General features: G+C 39.5%; 1 protein-coding gene across 7 annotated transcripts in view; it reads left to right on the top strand.

The window, feature by feature from the left end:
* The window catches only part of grid2 (glutamate receptor, ionotropic, delta 2), a 461,289-nt gene that overhangs the window by 306,203 nt on the left and 132,748 nt on the right, over positions 1-22,338 (top strand). For all 7 annotated transcript variants that reach the window (XR_015865772.1, XR_015865770.1, XR_015865771.1 and 4 more), the window contains 3 exons: positions 5,570-5,743; positions 10,957-11,118; positions 14,947-15,066. Coding sequence is in view for 4 of the 7 variants with exons in the window: in XM_088415956.1 (XP_088272082.1) it covers positions 5,570-5,743; positions 10,957-11,118; positions 14,947-15,066 (456 nt within the window). In the remaining 3 variants the exon portion in view is untranslated. The remainder of the gene's footprint in view (positions 1-5,569; positions 5,744-10,956; positions 11,119-14,946; positions 15,067-22,338) is intronic.

Here is a 22,338-nt window from a genome sequence, read left to right as displayed (position 1 = left end):
CTCCGCCCCTACATATTAGTATGTATGTGTTAGAAAATGGTAAACCGTCATTTTTTGTAAATTATTTTGTGGTAACCCAAATGACAGCTTACACACTTGTTGGGGCACACTTATTGAGGTGCTGGGACTCCACTTTGAATCACTCATCAGTGGCAGTCTGGCAGACTAGGCTTAAAGCAACGATTTCTCTAGAGAATGTGTAAACAAAACCAACATTTCCAGTCTTTAAGATTCACTTAAGCCCTGTGTCAGATTTACTGGCACATCATTAGTAAAGCAATGATGCATCACCACAAACTAGAGTTGCTTATAAATGTTGACAATGCTAATAACAGGATTAGAAGCATGAGGGGAAAGTATGTCACAAGTGAAGTGAAGAGAGATAGTTGTGCCAGAACGGTGGAGGAAAAAAAAAAAGCACTGTTCCCTTTCCTTACTGCTACAGTTCTACATGCTCTTGTGTGGGCATATCCAGGTCAGTTAGTGCTCCAAGGATCCCAACTGGAGACCAAACAGGTGATGTAAATCACCCCTGGTCATTAAGTCTTCAAACAGCTTTGACATTGTAACATCTTAACCCCCCCCCCCTTCCCCCACAAGAGCTTTCATTGTCAGCATGTACTGTATTTATTGCCGTTAGGTTCTGGCACAGTCATGGACTACTGCTTTCTGCAACCAAGTCACTGCAACCCTTTTCACTCTACTGCACTAGAAGTCGTCCAATACGATGTCCTACTTCTGCCGATCACAATGCCGTCGAGAAGAATTTAGAATGTTCTAATCCGATGCATATGCAACAACTCCGTAACAGGATGTGTGAGGCTTTTTTTTTCTTTTTTATTCAAACAGACTCTTTAAGTGGATGAAGGCTTCAATATTCTCTTGTACTTTGGAAAATGACTATGGGAGGGAGCGTGTGCTGCCTCCCTGTGCTTTATTATGGATGAGGGGATAGTGTATGGTTGTCATAACTTTGCTTTATCTACAGCCAGCAGTTAGACGTCCCACTGAGGCACAGTTCACACTTTATAATTGATCACCCTGCCCTTCCTCATCGCCTTCGTTCTGCTCAGGAGGTGAGGATGAAAAAGAGGAACGATAAAGGACACGCACTCCTTCTCTTTTTCTCTTAAGTTTAGAAGAGAACACCGAAAAGTCGCATACTTATGCCCAGAAAAAAGTAAGGTTCAATTTTGGTTATTTGTATTGTAAAAGATGACAGGAGCTACACTAGTGGGTAGCGTGTTTGCCTCACAGTATTGAAGACTAAAAATTGTTCATATGCGTGAGTTGCCTGTATGTTTCCTGAAATTGGCAGGCAACCAGTGCCGGCTGTACCCTGACCAAAGCCCACTGCATGCACAGAACACCTTCCAAAGAAGGTGTCCGGGAGGCATCCGAACAAGATTCCCGAACCACCTCACCTGGCTCCTCTCAACGCAGAAGAGCAGCGGCTCGACCCTGAGCCCCTCCCGGATGACCGAGGTTCTCACCCCATCTCTTAGGAAGAGCCCGGACACCCTGCGGAGGAAACTCATTTTGGCTGCTTGTATCCGGCTGCGAAACGCTCCATTAATAGTTGAAGGTCACGGTCTGAGGAAGCCAACAGCACCGCATCATCTCCAAGTAGCAGAGACCCCGGAATCGGACCCCCTCAAGGCTTCCACTGCACCTAGAAATTCTGTCCATAAAAGCAATGAACAGAATCGGTGACAAAGGGCAGCCTTGGCGGAGTCCAACCGTCACCCAAAAGAAATTGACATACTGCCAGAAATGTGGACCAAACTCTGACATCGGTCATATAGGGATCGAACAGCCTGTACCCAAGTGTCTGGTACCCCGTACTCCTGAAGCAACCCCCGCAGAGCTCCCCGAGGGACATGGTAGAACGCCGTCAAGTCAACAAAGCACATGTAGACCGGATGGGCAAACTCCCACGCACCCTCGAGAACCCTGCCGAGGGTGTAGAGCTGGTCCACTGGTCCACGGCCAGGACGAAATGTATTGTGGCTTGTTCGGTAGTTTACTAGCATGTTTCACCAACTACTGCAGACACCAAACATTCCTCTGATCCCTAATACCTTTACCCAACCTCTACCCTAATACCTAATCGAATCACCAAATATCTATTTTTGCAGGTGGCACATTCCCACTGAAGCTTAAAAAAGTGGCATATAGAGAAAATAGAGCCGCAAGTCCTAATACCAACAATAAGCCCAAACAGCTAACCAGTAGAGTTGATTATTGTTATTATTTGTCTTCTGTATCGTAAAATTGCAGCAACTCATCTGTACAAAAATCCATCTCCTGCAGACAATTGAAACACTGGCAGCGACCATACCCCTTAGCATAAGAGGTGCATCACTTTTGTGTGCCCCTTTCACTCTGAAGGCAGTCCTCAATGCCTGTAAGGTGTTTGATTGGTTTGTGTATGCAGAGCAACAGAAAAAAATTATACAACCAATCCAATCAAACTAATCCTAACATTGACGCCATAATTTTAAGTTTTGATTTTTTTTAATGTAAACAAAACAAAGCTGATAGTAACTTGAGTCATTTTTTCCAACCAATCAACCATTTATTCCCAGAGAAAGGGAACTCGAGGTGCAAACACATTTTTCAACCGTGTTGATGATGAAGAAGCAGGATGATGCTAACATTGAAAGCAATAAAGACCATCTGTATTTTTTTCCAAAGAATGGGGGGAACTTGGGATGATGTGCAGAGGAAATGGGAGGGGTCATGGAAAAGGTTAGGTAAGAAATGAATAGTTTTTCTCACTGAAAAAGGAAGGATTTAATGTCTCCGGGGGAGAGGTGAAGAGGCTGTGAGGAGAGAGGCCAGAGGACAAAGTATAATAAGGGATGAGAGATTTTTTTCAAATAAAAAGCCAGAAAAAAAGCTCTGTGCGCTCAGGTCGATGGTAGAGACCAGGATTTTAAGGTTTATGGTGTAAGCAACTGGTGATCTGCGTGGCTTCTGAGGTTACGCTGAGCTTTTCAGGCCCATTTTGAGATTCGGTCTTCTGTTTCATGGGTGGGTCTGCGAATCATGGCTTGTTGCTTCTTCAACTGTCAGAGTGAATGGTAGTTTGGCAGGGGGTAGCTTCAGGCGAGTGGCGGGAGGTGAAAATCGGCTGAGTTTGTTGCTGACAATGTTTTGTTAGCCCTGGGTCTTGTTATCTCTCTTGACGTGAAACACGGATATGACTCATAAAGTAACTTACAATCCAATCCTTTGCCAATACTAACCAACTTTCTGTGAACAAAGGACTCAATGTAGTTTACATGATCTGTACGTCCCATAAAGATACAGTATCTCATAGAGTTTTGGGTTGATGGTTACCGTGAGGAGCTAGGGAAAGAAATTGGACTTAAAATTGGTTTTAGGATTACAGCAACACCTGCAATTCCTCTACCTATCTCATTCCATTTTAAGTGAATTTGATTCATATTTGTTCTGACACACATACGGAATGTTTGATGCTGACTAGAGGCAGCAACATACAACCTTTGATGTTTTGTTGATGTGTTCTTTTTTAGCCAGCTGTACTGTGAAAAAATGTATTCCATATACAGTGAAATACTGTATCTACGTAAGAATATAGTTGACCATGCAAACACAAAACAGTCAAAACAAGTTGCTGTTGAGTGTAAACTAAAGCAATTACTATTCTTACCTCAACCAAATAGTGAAATAATTGAACCTAGAGTATGTTTAACCTTCTATGTATGCCTTGTCCTCTCAAGTTTCAAAACGGTACTAGTGAAGAATCAATTTGCAGGCTTCTGTGTGTGGAATGCGGTACAAACAATTGGCCATTGGCTCTGATTGCAAAATGAGTTCACAGTAAAGAGAAAAAATGGTAGAATCTGAAATTTATGTTGGTTAAAGGAAAATTAAGATTCACATCAGCCAGTCAAGGACAGGAAGCAATCGAATGTCACTCCTCCACCCCTTTCGGAATAGTCAAAGTCACACACAGGAATGCATTATCGCACAGAAATCCCACACACATGGGACCTAGCTTTGTCCGTGCTTGCGCCGTCCACTCCCAATACAAAACATGGACAGGAGTGTGACTTTCAGTGGTGGCGTGTTCCAAAAGCTGTTTAGTGACTGAAGCTAAACAAATGTGACACACACAAACACACTCACGGGTGTACACATGAAATCACATATTGTACACACATAGAGCACGTTATGAGGTAGGTCATTTCATTCTAGATGATGCCAGATGAATAATGTGTGGAGCATGTGGCACGTTTTGCCTCGACTGGAGAAAATACTCACCAGTCTTTATGCATCAGCTTTGAGTACGAGTAGAAGAAGATCTTTGGGTAGTCAATAAAAATCATTAGGATTGTGGGTGAGCTGGAGAATATGGGAATATGTTTGCCATTTTTGCATTTCCGTATCCGTTGACTAATATATATATATATATATATATATATATATATATATATATATATATATATATATATATATTAATACACACTGTATAGTAATCTAAAATAAAGGTAAGAACAAAAGAAGCCTGACTTTTCATAGTGAAGTTTTAGACTCAGATCAAAATGGCAATGGATCAAAATGGCTCACAGAATGAGGTTTTATTTTACTGAATTATATTTAGTTCCAGCAGTCATATCGACTCAATCACTAAAACAGCCTTTTACCAGCTGAAAAATCAAGCAAATGCAACACATTCAGAACGCTGCAGCTCGGGTTCTGACCAAAGAGATCAGAACAAAATTACTCCTGTCCTAAAAGCTTAACATTAGCACCATGTCTGCTTTGAACTAGATTTTAGGATAATGCTCGGTCCTCAGTACTTGCTGAAAAAAAGGTGAATTGATTATAAACCCAGAAGACTTCAGGAGTGAGCTATTTAAGGTCAATAAGTGAAGCCCGGAGTTCAAAAAAACATGGTGATACAGCCTTTAGCTCTTAGTACCAAAAGATCTGAAGTTAGCACGAAGAGTAAATGCTGTAAAATCAAGGTGAAAATACTTTTTTCCCCTACATACCTATATTTTACACAGTCTTAAAGCTTTCCTATAATTTATTTTTCCATAATCTTGTTTTTGCACTACATTATTTAACTAGTTTCATAGTGGTAATTAACAGTGTTTTTCTTTGATTTGTTTGAATGTCTTATGTTGTTGGTAGATGGCTTTGAATTTTTCATTTTTAAATGTGAAGCACACTGAAGCACCCATTTGCACAAAACGTTTTATATAAATACAACTGCCCTGACCTTGCCATTTAATTGGCTGGATGTTTGTGACCCTTAAGTTTATGAGGAGTTGTAAAGCTATGTAATTTGTTTGCTGCCACAGTTTGTGTGGACCAAAACCACAAACCATAAAATGATCCATGAGCAATATGAGACGGTGTTGGGCAAGAATGTTAGCATAATCGGCCTCATGCATTAGGTTTGACGTATCATATGGCTGATAGATCATTTGAAAGTTACTGTACGTTTGTTGGGCAAAAGGTAACAATATTTTTGAGCTTTTTTAGTGCCAATAAAATCTAATTGTTACATTTGTATTTTGTGGCCGCTCAGGAGATCGCTGACTATGATCTGCAAGAGTTGGTAATGAAATCGGTGGGTCGGCTGACGTTGGTGCGCCAGACCTTCCCCATGCCGCAGAACACAACCCAGCGTTGCGTCAAGCACAACCACCGGATTAACACGTCGCTCTGTGACCCAAAGAACTCCAAGGCTCAGCAGCTTGAGGTGAGCCCATGCCTCGCCGAATCGATGGGCATCATTTACAAAAAAATCTTGTATTTTGTTCAATGACTGTATTATTTCTTTCCTTCCTGGATTCGGTTTTATCCAATCGTGTTGTCTTTATGCTAATTGCAGGACTGACTGAAATTGATTATGAAATGAGAAGTGCGTGTGTATAGGAACATTAAAAATCTAGTCATTTGCAACTAAAACCTGGGTAGGTTGATGACTGTGAGATCTAGACTCCTCTAGAGTCATATAAAAATATAAATCAAAACACAGAAGATTAATGTGTATTTAATTTCGGTCCAACTTCGAACCTCTTTGTTTTCAAAGCTTTAAATGATGTTTTTTCGATCAATTATACACTGTTCAACAATGTGATGGCAAGAAAAACAATGAAATAAAAAATATAACATAAAAATATGAAAAATATTTCAGAGAATTGTCAAGTTCATTTCTGTTTTATGCTGATTGTTTTTTTTACTTTTAATTAAATAGCACTTGGTTTTACCCTCACATGTAATATGTGATGAAAGCCCCAATTATAAAATTACTCATGCCTAGCATCATGACCGCATATCTGATATTTTTCACAAACCGGCCCATGTCAACATCGGTAAAGAATTTGGTTAATTCATCTGAGCACAGATACCTCAATTTAAGCGAAGGGGAGAAATAACTGGGGACCTGCGGTTTGAGGCCCCTACCGGTTCTGCATGCCATCAATCGTCTAAGGTTTTCCTCTAGTGATTAACTATGTCAATAAGACGAGTGCTATAAGTAGAGAGCTAATGGAGCTCAGCACTGCCACCCCCCACGCAGCATACTTGCTTGGCTCCACCGTGCACTTTTGGGTCGATTTTCTGGCCAATCAGAAAAGTTTACTATGCCACACCCATTCATTTAATATATTGGACAGACTGTTAAACGTCAGCAAATGCAGTAGATATGGGATAAACAAGTATATGGGTGATAAAAACAGTAACAAGCAATGTTTCATGTGAGAGCGCACACGACAACTGCTTGCGCATGCAATTAAAGTGCATGCTTACAGAGGCAAGTAAGATGTTATGACTCATAAAGACACGCTTTCCTTTATGTATTTGAACGGGCAATATACAAATTCAGCTATAATATTCATTTTGATTGTGAAATCATTGACATTGTTGGACTGAAAAGAAAACGCATGTAAAGCAGAGATCAGAATAGAATAGAAAATAATACAATGCAAGATTTTTGTTTAAGTTCTTTAAAATTGATCACCAGGAAGTCATTCGACTTAGACATTGTTGTTTCATTCCTCTCGTTTAATGTACTTGTGGATTGCTCAAAAAAAGGAGAAAGAAAAAAAAAGCAGAGACATCAAGAGATTTGCTTCATTCATTGCTTCTTGTCTCATCAGTCAGCCGCTTTGCTGACAGCGTTTACATACAGTGTTGTTTGCTGGTTTGGACTGTAAACCTGTTTACATTGCTACACATTTTTGATGACATCAAGTTGGCTGATTTGAAAGTGTCTTCTCTTTGTGCCTTGTTTTTAATTTAGTCTATATTTGGCCCGCATTCTTCTGTGTGTTTCTTACACATACTCAATCCAACAGTGACATTTTTTCCATATTTTCTCTCATGTACTTCTTTTTCTTGTTTTGCTTTTCTGCCCCTTAATATGTTCCCTAAGGCAACAATATGCATGCAGTTATGATGGTGTTGTGTGTGTGGGTGTGTATGTATGCGTGCAAGTCATCAAGCTGCCATCAGACGGGCGACACAAAGGAGAGCGTACGCTTATTTACGTGCCAAGACAAAATGTATTAAATTGAATTTATGCGCTGTTGATTTATGTGGCTGCACAAGAGCCCCGGGGATCACATTTGATGAGACATGGAAATTTGTTAAAAGGAGAATCGTTGCCGCCATGCTTAAGATGTCTCGGCGCAACAGCGGTAAAACAAGTCGACAAGGTTAGCTGGAATACAACAAGGTCAGCTTGCAGCGCTTGTACATTTTCTAGCTAGAAATGATGGGCGTTTTGTTGGTTGCACATCTGACTTTAAAGTGGCAGGCAACTTCCTGGCTCGTGGAAAATGACATGAGAACTGAGATGGAGACCTGCTTGCTTGAAATGATGACTGACAACTGGACAAACAAAGGAATTTGAAAACAAAAGTTGCAAACTGAGATTTCTGAGATCTTGTAGACTGTTGCTTCAAATCTGACCGAACACAATTTTGGAAAAAAAAAAAAAAAAAAAAAGGGGAGTATTTTATTTTTCTTCGGTGGTCCATCTCGGTTTCTAGTGCATGAATGATGACACAAGAATATGTGGATGGAGTCCTTGTCAACTTTCTATCTAAAAATAATAAGCATTCTGCTTTTGCCAAGGCCAAACAACACCATCTTTATTCCTCCATCGATATTTTTCAAGTGAGACAGCATGCAAGGTATTTTTAAAAGAGAAAAATATCCATTTCGATCCAGTGTGGACTAACATTCATTCATTTTCTATCCGTTCACCCAGTTTCTCATGACCTCAGTAAGGTTTTGTCGGGCTGGCGCCAACCACCATGTCCACCACAGTTTGTTGAATGCTAACCAGCTCTTTTCCTAACAACAATCAGTACATAATTAGGACTGCATTAAGTGCTAAGTTGCCCTTAAAAAAGACAGGCCAATGACCTGTACTCATCAGTTTTAGCCTCTTGCCTTGCCTGAGGACATGCAACCAGCTCAGCATGAGAGAGGTTACACTCTATAAATTCTTAATCTAAAACACCGCCTGGCACCCCTCCCGCATGAGGCATTCGCTTGTTTTATAGTGTATGCAAATTAGCCGTCAACAACACCAGGAGGCTCCATTGCAGTGCAAGAGGGAATCTATTATTCTTAATAAGACCCCGGCCGCAGTCCCATTGTATGCATTAAATCCATAGTGAGGGTGTTTTTTTTTTTTTTTTTTGAGTCACTCGAGAACAATGTGTTTTTATGTACACCTGGTCAATATTTCGTATGGGTGGAAGGGAGAGAAGTCACACAGTAGCCTCAGAAGCACAATTTCACATTGCACAGATGCAAAGAAATGCTGGCTGACTACAAACACACGTACACACAAATGATGCACATATAGAATGCAGAACCCACTGATCGACGAGGGGTCCCCCAGAGCGAGCGTTAAGATTTTTTTGTTTTCACTTTAATTTCCACAGAAAAGCCAAAAAGAAGGAGATATGTGACAAGTGTGAGAGTCTTACAAAGGGAGAGAGAAAGTTTTATGTTTTTCCCCCCCTTTTTATCTCCTCTGCCTGTCTGTTCTTAAAAAAAAAAAAAATTACACAAGAGAAAAACCTTGATGTCATTGACATCATTGAGTTCCTCTTATTTCAAATGTGTTATTTTGCATTTTGCTATCATGACCTCTTCAGTTTGGGACATAAAAATGTGACATTCACATCAGTCAGTTTAAACTGGACTGAAAATGTGTGTACTTAAAAGCACCTTTTCAACTGCACAATGTCGTGACACAGCTCTAGTTCTAGATGTTGACAAGTAGGGCAATGATTTGAAGAGCTAAGTGACCTGCAGTGGTTTTCTATACCCATAGGACCAGAATTTCTTTTTCTGTTTTAGGTCACATCCTACTAGTGGGGTATAACCTCTAATTACATGAAATATAACAGCCTTTATATCAGGTTTCAGCATCATCACTTGATCTGAGACTCCTTTCACTTTCATGACATGCTCAGCTAACTCTTTTCTTTGGTCCAAAGGAAGTAAGGTTGTAAAATAGTTTATTTCAGTCTCAAACTCATCATTCAAAACTATTTATGAAACCAAGCAGTTCGCTTTTACAGGCCATGCGGCAAAGTCATTCAATATCGGCCGCAAACAACCAAAGCTAAACTTAGACCAATCCAGACGTGCAACGCTTGGTTCCCCGTCAACATATTATGTAACACGTTAACATACTTCTTTGACACCAATTCCTTTTTGTTAGCTAACTGGGGATAGGTTCAAAAAAAATAAAATAAAATAAAATAAATAGTGAGTTTCGACTTTTTTGAGGGTGTGTTTCCATGGATTTTTAATGGAGATACACCAAATGACGTCATCATGAAACATAAAGAATTTTTTTCAACACGAATATCAACAAGTTGTCTGTCAAACAACAAAGTAACGCAGGCCTGCCACATGTTCCAGTTAGAGAAACAAACAGGCCGCGCTTGCATATGTAAATGAAGTGTGGCGGCCATCGTAGTTGGAAGCTTTTGTGTGCAGTAGTGCTTTGATTATTTGTACATGCCAACATCTAAAAATAGACATGCAAAGAGTACTTATTTTGATGTACAAGCAGTGGTGTTGCTGGCGTGCGCTTCTGTGAAATAACTGTGCTTAATTAATGGGAGATGGCGGCGTCAACTGCGTGCGCGCAATGGCGGCTGCTGAGCCGTCAGCCTTTTCATTATCTTCTCATTATCTTTTTGGGGAAGAGGAGAGTCTCAGTAAATCACAGTGTCATCCATCACAGGGCTGAATCGCCCCCGCCTTGCTGCATGGAGGTACACTCACACTGCAGGCTTAGATGTGTTGGGACTTAAAACAATCCTGTGGTTGGTAAATGTCATTTTAGCACAACAGTGGTTAGTTCAGATGCCTTGTGCGCATCTGGCAGTGACTCACGCTGGATTTGCATGAAAAGCGAAACTAACTTGATGCTTGCAGAACATCCTCTTTTACATCAACTCTGGTTGGCCAAGACAAGTGCCAGTCTGTTTATTTCAAATGATCCCAGATAAATTAAACCTTAATGAATGGGGTTAGAGTAATCTGTTGAGGCATACAGTATGACAGTAAAAGAGGTACAAGAGCAATACATATGTATGTTAATAAAAAGTGAATAGATTCTAATGTCATACTTGACATTATTGCCACCTATTTTTCTGATCGTAATGAATTCATTACTGCCGTTATTCTTGTTCATAGACTGAAAAATTGTGTTTTTATTTGTACCCTTGAACCAAAACTCTTCCTAAGTTTAGGTTCAAGGCAAAAATGAATCAAATCTGGGTGCAAAAAGCATATGATAGTTTCAAGAAACAGCAAGGCCAAGCTTTTCTCTAGCATATATACCGTATGTAAAATGTATTAATTAATCAAGCAGCAAAATGTATTTCTCTTCAGCCATGTTCCTGAAATGTTTTTCTTTGTCTCTTTCTGTAGATCACTAACCGCTACATTTATGACACGGTTCTGCTGCTGGCTAACACCTTCCACAGAAAGCTGGAGGACAGGAAGTGGCATAGTATGGCCAGTCTGAGCTGCATTCGCAAGAATTCCAAACCTTGGCAAGGAGGGAAAAGCATGTTGGACACTGTCAAAAAGGTATGAGATTAAAATTGGTACCACCGTTATTTTCTCAAGAACAGGCATATCATTTAGTTGGGTTTGTTAGGTCCTACTAACTGTTTATGACATTTAGAATTGAATGACATTCATTAAAAAGTTGGTGTGAGAGAGAGAGAGAGAGAGAGAGAGAGAGAGAGAGAGAGAGAGAGAGAGAGAGAGAGAGAGTTGCAATGCTACAATAGGCAACTCACTTCACATCATGGATCATGGATTGGGGGGGTCACCTCCACTTTGGAGATAGAAGATTCTCCTTCCCCCCACCATTGCTATCTCCTACAAGTCTTAGCTAAGAAATAATCGAATTAACTGATATGATTGTGATGTATCGCCACATAAATCAGATATCCCTGCACAAATAAAGCTGTTTTTCCCCCCTGAAGGACAACATTTTATTGCAATAACAAAAGGTGTATTTTGAGAGGAGAAGAGTCCTAATTGTTCATTTATAATGGAAATAATAGGGCGGGTGGAAGACTTCCGCACGTCCGCCACACGTGGAGATTGTGGGTTCATCTGTGGCTCCCGTCGGCCTGTGTGAAGTTTACATTTTCTACCTGTGCCCGTGTTGATTTCCTACAGGTATTTGATTTTCTTCCATGTTCCCAAAACCTTCTAATTGCCCTTAGATGTGTTTATGAGTGTGAATGGTTATTGGTCTATGTGTGCCCTGCGATTGGCTGGCAACTAGTTGAGGGCACGCTCCGCCCAATGCCCGAAGACACCTGGGATAGACTCTAGCATGCCTGCGACACTAGTGAGGATAAGCCTCTAAGTCTAAGACAATGGATGGGTGGGTGGATGATAATGATGTATTTTCTACAATAAGAGAGAAAATATTCCTTATGAAATTAACTTAAATTCTAATATAGCGTTTGTGCTTCATTAAATGTGTATTTTAATACCTTAATGAGACTTCATATTTGGAAAATACTACTTCATATAACACATCTCATATATTACACATTATTATTGTAAATATTACACGCTGGGAGTGAGGCGAGTGCGCCTGAAAAGCACAACAATGTCCCAAATGTTGGAGATAAAACTTGAGCTGGCACCAAATTAAATATCTCCTATTTGTACGTCACACGCACAGCCACCAAAAATAGTTGCACAGTCTACAAAAGATGCTTCTGTATGCTTAAAAAAAAAAACCTCTGAAGATATTCTGGTGGCTCTATATACTACATGAGAGTAACAACACACTAATTAAAGACACAAGCACGCAAACTGCCTGAACATTTAAAAAATGTGACCAAAGTCAAGTCTGTCGCATCTGGGGAATAATTAAATCAGAGATTGCCATCCGGGACGTCTTCTTGAAGAGCCGACCTGCCTGATGAAAGTGTTGCGCCAAAGCGTGGCCCGGTCTCAAGGTGAAATGCTGAGATATATTCGAAAGCCACCGTGCTGCATTTATTATTGCCTCGCACTAATCCTAAATTAGCATTTCACTTGGCGGTGTCGATTGGTGCAGCTGCTGTTCCTGGAATAGTGTTTGTATTTTTATTTTTTTTATGGTATCAGAACAAGGAGGCACAGATCCAACTGGATTTAAACGTGATGAAAGACTAGAAGTCAAGGTGAAATGACAAAAAGAAATTGAGACAAAAAAATAAAATAAAATGCCGCAGGATAAGTAAACCACCTCCTGCTCGCTGCCAAGCAAAAGTGAACTATTCAGAAAGTGCTGAACATCCTGGTAATTGAATTGTACGTTCTATTATGTGAAGTGGAGTGAAACTTTCATTGGAAGATGATGCACTTTGGGAATTAAAAAACAATGTGATCCGTAAAGGTTGTGAAGAGGGTAACTTGCCAAACTATTCAGAATCTGATGGTGTCAGAAATCATCCCAGGAGGGAATTCTACAGTGTATGAGCATGATTCTCAAAGACGAAATATTATGGTTTTAACTAGTGTGCCTGAGCCAAGGAAAGAAAAAAAAGAATGCTTCCAAAAGTTGGTAATTTTAATGAGCAGTACGACTGGAATATGTCACAAATGGATATAAAAAGCACTAAAAATTGTAAATAATACACAAGAGACCAGTCAAAATAGGAACTTGAAGGTAGACATATGCTTCCAGCTCATGGACATGTGTTGTTTACCTGCAGTTCTGCAGGTATACATACATTTTTTAATACTTTTTACTTCTGTTCTGTCTCAAAGCCTTTACAATAGCGGGCACAGCAAGTCGCACTACTTTTATCAACATATGCTGCTTACCTTTTTTTTGTTCAGTTTATTTATTTGTTTTTAATTGCTCCATTTTTATGGCATAAACATTTTGGCTCCATCAACAGGAGGAGCCTGTAGAGGAGCAGAACTCTCCTCATGTTTGTTGCCATTAAATTGTATTGTATGTATTGTTTGTGTAGAGCGCAAGTGTGCAGTGTGCACCTGGGTGGAGTTTTGTCTCTTCAAGTATTTTCCTCGACTTTGTGCATGGTAGAATTAGGCGTGATAGGGTGTTTGCACTAACTTTTTATACACATAGAATTATTTTAATTTACCTAATTATACATATGATTTTTGTTTGGTATACTCGTAATTGATTTAATAAGCACATATAAACATGCATATGCACTAAGTGAAGACGCGATGCTACGCAGTGATTTCTGTGTGGCATGAGTACATGCGTACCAGTTATGTGCAACCCTGGCTATAATTCATTTGATTCGTTGATTTATACAATAATTCAGGTTTATACAATAATTCAGGCGATAATCCAATGCACGTTGTCAATTGATCACCACGAGCAAGGACATGGTTAGTCTTTCAGCCTCTCCCCTTCTTCCTCCTCGTCAGGCGGTGACAAGGGTGCCATTCAAATATTATTAAAATGATCATTATTATAATGCACTCGACATGATTTGCATGTAATTCAGATGGATCCCACGTTGTAGTCACATTTGCGAATGCCATCCACTTATACAAGTCGCAGAGCACAGAATCTGTTTACCTCCGCCTAATTTTAATTGACCAAAATTGCGTCTACACCACTTGTCCCATAAAATTGACCACATTTTTGGTCGTCTAAAATCTGGTCTACTTTAGCAACCAAATTATCAGTTGCGGCAAGGCACAAGTCCCGTCGTGTCATGCAGCCGGTGTGCCAAATTAACAAACATACTGAACTAGACTTGCACTGGCACTAAATTTATACATGCAGTCATAAATGCAGTCTACTTTCTGTGAGCAAATTATCAGTGCATAAAAGGTGTGGCAATTATAAGTGCACCGGTACGCCCAGACTGGCGTAAAACCGTCCCAAACACTGTAGACGAAACTTGCTATTGCACCAATATGAGGATGTGCACCTTTTATATACCCAGTCTACTAAAATGGGGCCATCGATGTTTTGAATCGTTGTACCTTTCCTGACAATCGAAACCCCGTAAGGTTGATTCTGATGGACTTTTGATTGTGAGAGCAAAGATGTCTTTGCCTACATTTCCAATTTGCTGAAATCTGTCTGAAAGGAGAGTCAACACTTCGAATGACTGTTATTGGTCTGATCTGTCTCTACTCGTTACAAGCTCCTTTTTGACCATTATGATACAATTTATGACTTGGTGCGGGACAATATTGTCAGTGTAATAGTACAAGAGGGTGCAGGAACTGCAGAAAGCTCTTAGATTGCATTTCTACATAATTATTAAACCGTGCGATTTACTATGACACAATTTGCTATTGGACGATACAGTACATTAGCACACTAAGATATGGTGTAATACAATGCAATAAGATATGTATGGTGCATTATAATCTGACATAATGTCATGTGTTGTATGGTTGCAGTTCGGCGTGAGTGGCCTCACCAGTTTTCTAGAGTTCACCGACAATGGCACCAACCCCAACATCTTCTTCGAAATCCTGGGCACAAACTATGGTGAGGACCGTGGGCGAGGAGTCAGCAGGGTAAGTCAACAAACCACTAATCATGTCTGCACAAACAGCATAAGTGGATTTACATAAGTCCTCATTTGCTTACCTGCTTTTAGCCTTATTTTGTATTCAGCGAGTGCAGCCCACTTCCTTTTATGCGGCCCACTTTAAGATTGTACTTTTTATGTTGTAGAAATGGAGCATTAGAGCATCATCATGTCGTAGCTGTTGTTGTTTCTCGTTGGTTACCAGCCTGCATTTTGGTGCTTTCACTGCACATTTTGGTGCTTTCAATGCCCAATGTGAACTTGATTGATATGAGGCATTATGTAGGGTTGGTATTTTTGCGTGCATAACATGTACTTAGTCCCATCCCGTCTATGGGATTGAAGTGTGTACATTAGCTTTTTTTTAAGAGATTTCAATAAGACAGAATCAATGAAAGAATCTTAGCCATTTTCAGTGGCTCTAAAGTATGAACAGTATATGATCCCCTGAACACCTGATGCCCCCTCAGCAAAACTATTCTTTGTCTCTGCATTGCCAGTCTGACTTTTTTTCCTCTTTTTTTCCTCTTTCAGTGTCTTGAAATCATATCTCTCTCTCCGTTTCTCTCTCTCTCTATCTCTCAAGATAGATAAATTGTTTTTGTTAATGTGAGGAACGACAAGGAAAAGATCATATGTGTACTTACTGCTCCTATTGTGAATGCTGTTCTCAAACTGACTAAAGTAGCACAACACACCACACAGATGTAACATGTACTGAAAATCATGAGTACTCTCTAGGAAAAATGACTCTTTGAACACCACAAACGGTGCCAAATTATCGCTCTCATATTTTTTTTCAGACATCCATAAGACAAGCTTTTGCTGATTTTGATCTGAGAGTGTTAGATGGAGGTTGTCGCAATCTATAGGGTGTAACACTATATGCTCAGACACACACACATACACAAATTTCCATCCTCATTTCCAGCTGTGTGGAGATAAGGAATATCCGTGCTGCATTTCTTCACAGGCGAAAAAAAATAATCTTTACATCAGCGTATTATTACATTAAGCCCAACTCGCCTAATGAAATATCTTAATTACCACTGTGGTAATGGTTCACTTTGTTAATACTTTTCTCCTCTTCTTTAATAACATGAAACATATGCATGGAAGCAAGTGACTAAAGAGAAGTAAATATTGCTTTAAGAAGAGCTCTATATTAAGTATCTCTTAGTGTGAGTGAGTGCATTGCCTAATGATGCCACATTGTCAGAACGGCGGTTCATACACAGTTTTTCATATTATATGAAGCTCTAATTAAGAATTAGAAAGTACCATGGAACCTCAGAGGTCAAAAATCTATTCTATGCATAGTAGAGGAGTGATTAGTGCACTAATGTCACAATTTTGACATTTGTAGTTTTTAACTGGGTCAACATTTGCCCGGTTTCTCTCTGTTTGCATGGGCTTTTCCCCCGCAGTCTGTAGGGTACCTGCCAACCCAATAAAAATGTACAATAGAAAATAGGCAAACAGGTGGATTACTAAAAGTATGTGAATTTTACATGTCACGCTTTTCAAAGCGGGGGGTCCCACTGCCGTGCCCAATGCGGAAAGTGCAGTCTAACTGTATGCGTGTGTCAAGGGTTCTTTCTTTTGGTATTTTTTGTGGATCAGCACAGTAAGAAAGGTCCGTTTGTGCCGTTGTGGGAGAGGACACAGCCGGATTGTTTCCCACTCAATGATAGCAGCTCACATCATATCCTTTTAATTTAAACCAGTGGTAGATCACCGTTGTGGAAGTATGGTTCTACACCTTTATTCAGTGATGTACCCCCCTGTGAAATATTGTTTCAGCCAAGTACCCCTTACCCAATGCAAAGCACCCTAACACTAACCCTAACCCTAAAAAAACATTTAAAAAAAATAATAATAAAACATACCATCAGTGTTTGATTAATTCAAATTTAGACCCTTTCAAAACTCCATTTGTATTGGTCCACAAAAAACATCAAAAAAAGTGTCCTTTTTTGGATCGTAGAATAATACTGTGATAAAGAAGAAATAACTTCATTATAAATAAATATTTTTCCACAAAAAGTAATCAATACAAAGTGTCAGATCTGTTCTCAAAATATATATATTTATAAATAAATATTTGTCCACAGAAAAATAGTGAACATAAAGCCACCAATTTTGGGGGAGATCTTATCACACAAAAACAAATCGTTACCAAATATTAATAAATCATATTTGTCCCCCCCAAAACTATTATAAAGTGTCAGACATGTTCTCAAAAATAAATATTATAAATAATTATTTGTGCACAGAAAAAAAAATCCATTTAACGTGTCCTGTTTTGGGATTACAGTAGAGAAATAAAGTCAAGAAATAAATCATTACTTTGACAGGTGACGAGAGATGGCACATGACAAGTTTTTAGTATTGGGGAGAATCTGCCTTTTTACTATAATGAAATTGAATAACCTACTGAATATAAAATTTGTTTTATAGATGTTGTATTTTCCTGAAACTATTAATTCATTCAATAAGTATTTTTAAAGTATTTTGCATGTTTCTTTGTTTGTTTTATTTAAAATCTCAAGTACCCCCTGAAGTTCCTTCAAGTACCACAGGGATACTAGTACCCCATTTGAGAACAACTTCCCTTGATCAATCATTTTACCAAGCAATCAGTTATGTGCTTCTTAACCGAGACTCCCACAAAACTTGCTACATTGTAGCTCCCCTCACGGTCAATCTCAAATGATACACAAGTATTTCAGACAGTGTATTGCAGAAATATTTCAGAGCTTGAACGTATCTGTGGAGAGAAACTTCACATGGAGATGGTAATTATGCAAATTAGTCAAATTGTCATGACAAAATTCAAAATTAGACTGCTTGGCTCACAGACAGAAAGAACGATAAAAGATTTACACAGTTGCTTGATATCACACTTTGAGCGGAATGGCACTCAAGAGACCATTAAAAAGTGAAGTTTCCACAATGTCCCCTTTTATCCTGCTATAATTTAACTTAAGGACAATTAATTGCATATACACTGATTTGCATTGAAGACATAAATGTATCATACTGTATACGGTCCCCTCGCAGCAAACATATGACTAATAACTCATCTGTTTGTGTGCTAATTGTGCCTGGGTGTGTTCATCCAGATGCAGAATAAAGCTGAAAGCGTTTGTAACATTTCCCAACTGTGTTCTTAAAGTTGTTTTTTTTTTAAACTCCAGCAGCTTTTAGACTGCTTTAGTTTCTAACTCGGTGATCAATTTCATCTCTTCCACCACCGCATGTGGCCAAATTTATTCCCATTCTGCACATGGCTGCATGCTGAGTAATGATGGTTGTCGTGTAAAAATATTAACAATGACTGCATCCTCAAGCATTTTTGCCCACCGAGCTCACAGCATTAGTGCTTTCTGAATTATGGGCAACAGGCTCCAAGCACTGAGATGTTGATATATAAGCTGTTTGTGTGGGCAAGCTGCATTTATGATATGCTAATATGTTTGTGCACATTGCTGTACAGGCACGCATACGCTCTAATTATGGCTATTAATTTTCAGGATACGTCTTAATCTGAGATTTAATTCACGTCCTACCTTTTCTAGTTAGATTGGATTTATACTGCAGGTCTAAGTGACTAATTTTGGACTTTGTACTGAGGTAACTTAAAGGAACACCAATACGTAACACACTCTATCTTTTGATTACTATCTTATGGCAGGGGAACCGGTAGGCAGCTAGCATGAGAAGATAACAGTCTAGATTCAGTCAATTTATTTTTTTTTTCCCCTAAATTATCCAACTTTTCATTTTGTGGAGTGAAGGGCTGATATTTCATGTGGACAGCAGCATTAATTTTACCTACATTGAGCTATTGGCTGTGTCCTGGTTTCTATTACTTTATCTGGAGACAAAAGTGTAAATTTGGCTAACATTTATCCATTGGTAGTTTCACAGTTTACATAGATGGCGTCACCAATGAAGAAAAGCCAACATTTGCTTCAGTTATACCTCCGTTAATGTATTGGTTCCTGAAGCAAACACTTCTAGTCGACAAATGTTGTTACCATCGGTGCCAATACGGTTCCAATGACTGTCTCTCTAAGTGGGCGAAAGTCTTACATTTTGCATCACTTATTTAATTGATAATGCCCTAGTTTCCTCAAGTACAATAAAAATCCAAGTGTGGGTCTATTTAAATTTGTGGCTCAGGTATTTCTCACTACTCTAATTGAAGTCTCGTGAAGAGTGCAGAGGTCTCTCCATGAATTGTGCTCCAGAAACTGTTGGTTGCACTCCAAATGGAAAAATATTAAAAACACTGCTGAATTCCAGAAGTGAAGTTGGGAGGTATCCATTGCGGTTGTCTATCATATTCTAGGTTCTCTTGAGGACTTCTCTTCCCTCTTTTCTCATCCATCCTCTTTCCATCCTGTCAATCTTTCAGCGCTCTAACATGTCTTCTGACATTCATTCCCATCATACTTCACCCTCATGCATATACTTGTCAAGTGCCGGAAATAATAGCGGGCGACATCTGAGATCGGTCATAATTATCACCCACACAGTGAGCGAGAATTGGCTTTCTGCTCCATTAGCTGCAGCGGCTATACGTGGCGGCCTGCGCATTCATCTGTGTGCGGCTACATCCGAAGCAGGGGACAAGTCCCGCCACTTGTAATTGCTTCGTTAGATATCCGTGACATCTTAAATGACTTTCGAGAAGGGGCAAGAACGACATCGCATTTATACATTTGAAGTAGTGCAGTGGGGAAGTTGGCGCAGAGGAGTTATGAAAATTGTGGAGGCAGGGGTGATGAAATGAAAAACATCAGAGTGGGAGAAGAGAAGCGTAAAATATATATACTTTTTAATAAATGTAGCAATGTACTTTAAGATAGATCAAATGTATGCATACAGGCAAAAAATGTGCTGTTTTTTTGTGTTTTTTTTTGTTCAAGAAAATCCATTTTACAACAACAAAGGCTTTGAAGCAAGCTAAGGAATACCCATATCATTTTGTTTGTTTGTTTTCCTAGGGGCCATATTATAATAGTTCACCTACCTTTTTTTCCAATATATCAACTAGTCTAAATTTTACTTGTCTCTAAGCATTGTTAATGTACTGGTTAACAAAGTATATTTTTGTAATGAACAGTATGTGAATTCACGTAGCGGACTACCTCAATTGAGGAGAAGGTGGGACGGATTGTATTATCGTGTTCATTTAATTGACTTTACGATGGGACAAATGACCGACTTTTACCTGGTAGCCAAATTTGTCAGCACTACTTTCATTTAACAATTGTCAGTTCAGTTGAGCACAGATGACTTTCCTAATGGACAATAATCTACATTTTAATTGATATTACCCATTGGTTGGGTCGTAGTTGATGTCATTGAAAAGAATTGTATGCAGTCATTTTTTAATATAAGCACCTTTCAAACTGCAGGGACCAAATCTGGAATTTCCTGACGCACCCTGGTATTTGGGGTATTTCCCTGCTCCGGTTCCTCGAGAGCCATATCCTGCCTGTTTTTGATGTCTCACATTCAACACACCTGATTGAAATGATCAGGATCGTTATCAGGTTTCCACAGGGCTAGCTGAGGAGCTTATTATTTGAACCAGGTGTGAAAGGCGAGGGAGACATCGAAAATAGGCGAGATATGGCTCTCGGGGAACTGGAGTTCCCTACCCCTGCACCAGAGAGAGATGAGGACATGTGGCACTCTGGAGACCCTGGGAACTTTGTGTCTTCTCATGAGAAGCTTTAAGAGTACTGAATGATTGAAAAATGGTATTTTAATGTGGTAGCTTTGCAGGAGACATATACAAAAAGCACATAAAAGTGGGCAGATGTAAAAAAACAAAAATCTCCAATCTTGTTCAGAAATGCTAAGTCTGCCTCTGTATGGTAATATTTAGCGCCGTACTGCATGACCGAGGCGGCTCGGTGGAAGAGTGGTTATCGCGTCCGCCTCACATTTAGGGACCCAAGTTTAAATCCAGATGGCTCCGGCCTTCTTTTGTGGAGTTTGCATGTTCTTCCCAAGCCTGGGTGGGTTCTTTCTTCACGCTGGCTTCCTTCCCACACTTCAAAAAATGCATAGCAAGCGTATTGGACACGCTAAATTGGCTTTAGGTGTGATTGGGTGCGTGAATGGTTGAGTGTCCTGCATTTGGAGGGCAACCAGTTTAGGATGTCCACCTGCCCAAATTAGCTGGGATAGGCACCTGCAACCCATGTGAGGTTCAGAAGCAATAGAAAATGTATAGATGGACCGCATGACTATCAGTAGGCTACAGCTACTCTACACATGCATACACGAAAGAGGTTTGGTCAAATTGCTGTTGACAGATTTGTTTGTTCCCCGCCCCAGTGAAGATGTTGTGACACACAAAACGGCTCCATTTGTATTCATAAAATATAGGCATGAGCCCATATCCTCCAGGGATGTAAAGAAATGTGAGCCGATAGATTGGAGAAGGGGAAACCATAATCCAGAATCTGCGCCACAGTGGGTTTAGCACCTGAAATATGTGGATTTATTTCAAATTATTCCAGCTCATGTGAGGTGATAAATCTTTATTTGGCTGCCGGATCGAAATAAACGTACATCTACTGCTCTGTTTTGTTTGCTAAATTATGTAGCTGTGTGTATAATGTTTTATTTACATACATTTTAGTTATATTTCCCAATTTAAATATAATAAATAGCTGGCTTTCTTTATAGGACAAAATACCTGTACAAATTCTTACTTTAACATAACTATGCCTGTGTCATGTTTCACTGTGGTGACTAGCCCAGTGGACAAACAAATGGTGGTGATTGATTTTCATTTACAGTAGCTATCTGACATTTTAAATGTAAGACAAAAAATGTGTTACTCACATTTAGCAGCCTGTCGTGTTGTGTTTCACATCGTTGATTTTCCTGTTATTTAAATCCACTGATTTTTGAAGTTGAGCGGTGTTTGTTTCTACCGGAAAACAAATCGATATCTACCTCTTCATCATTTCTTTGCTGATATAGTTAAAACTTTAAAAGTTTCAGCACTACAACAAGAAACATAAAGGGCAGATTGTGTTTTATTATTAAAGTCAAACATGCTACGGTTGCTTACAGGAACAATTAATATGAGGTGTTAAATTAATGCAGGCATTTTAAACACAGCTCTTGGATATTTTGCTGCAGCCACGGGCAGTGAACAACAAACAAATCAAGTGCATTTTTGGGGGGGTGTAAAAATCTAAAGGCCATGTTATTGCTGTTAGTG

Source organism: Hippichthys cyanospilos, chromosome 1 (assembly GCF_059441005.1).
Source record: "Hippichthys cyanospilos isolate Australia breed blue-spotted pipefish chromosome 1, RoL_Hcya_1.0, whole genome shotgun sequence".
In the NCBI taxonomy this organism is placed as follows: domain Eukaryota; kingdom Metazoa; phylum Chordata; class Actinopteri; order Syngnathiformes; family Syngnathidae; genus Hippichthys; species Hippichthys cyanospilos.
The sequence above is the reverse complement of the archived record's forward strand: the minus strand, read 5'-3'. Positions and strand labels throughout refer to the sequence as shown.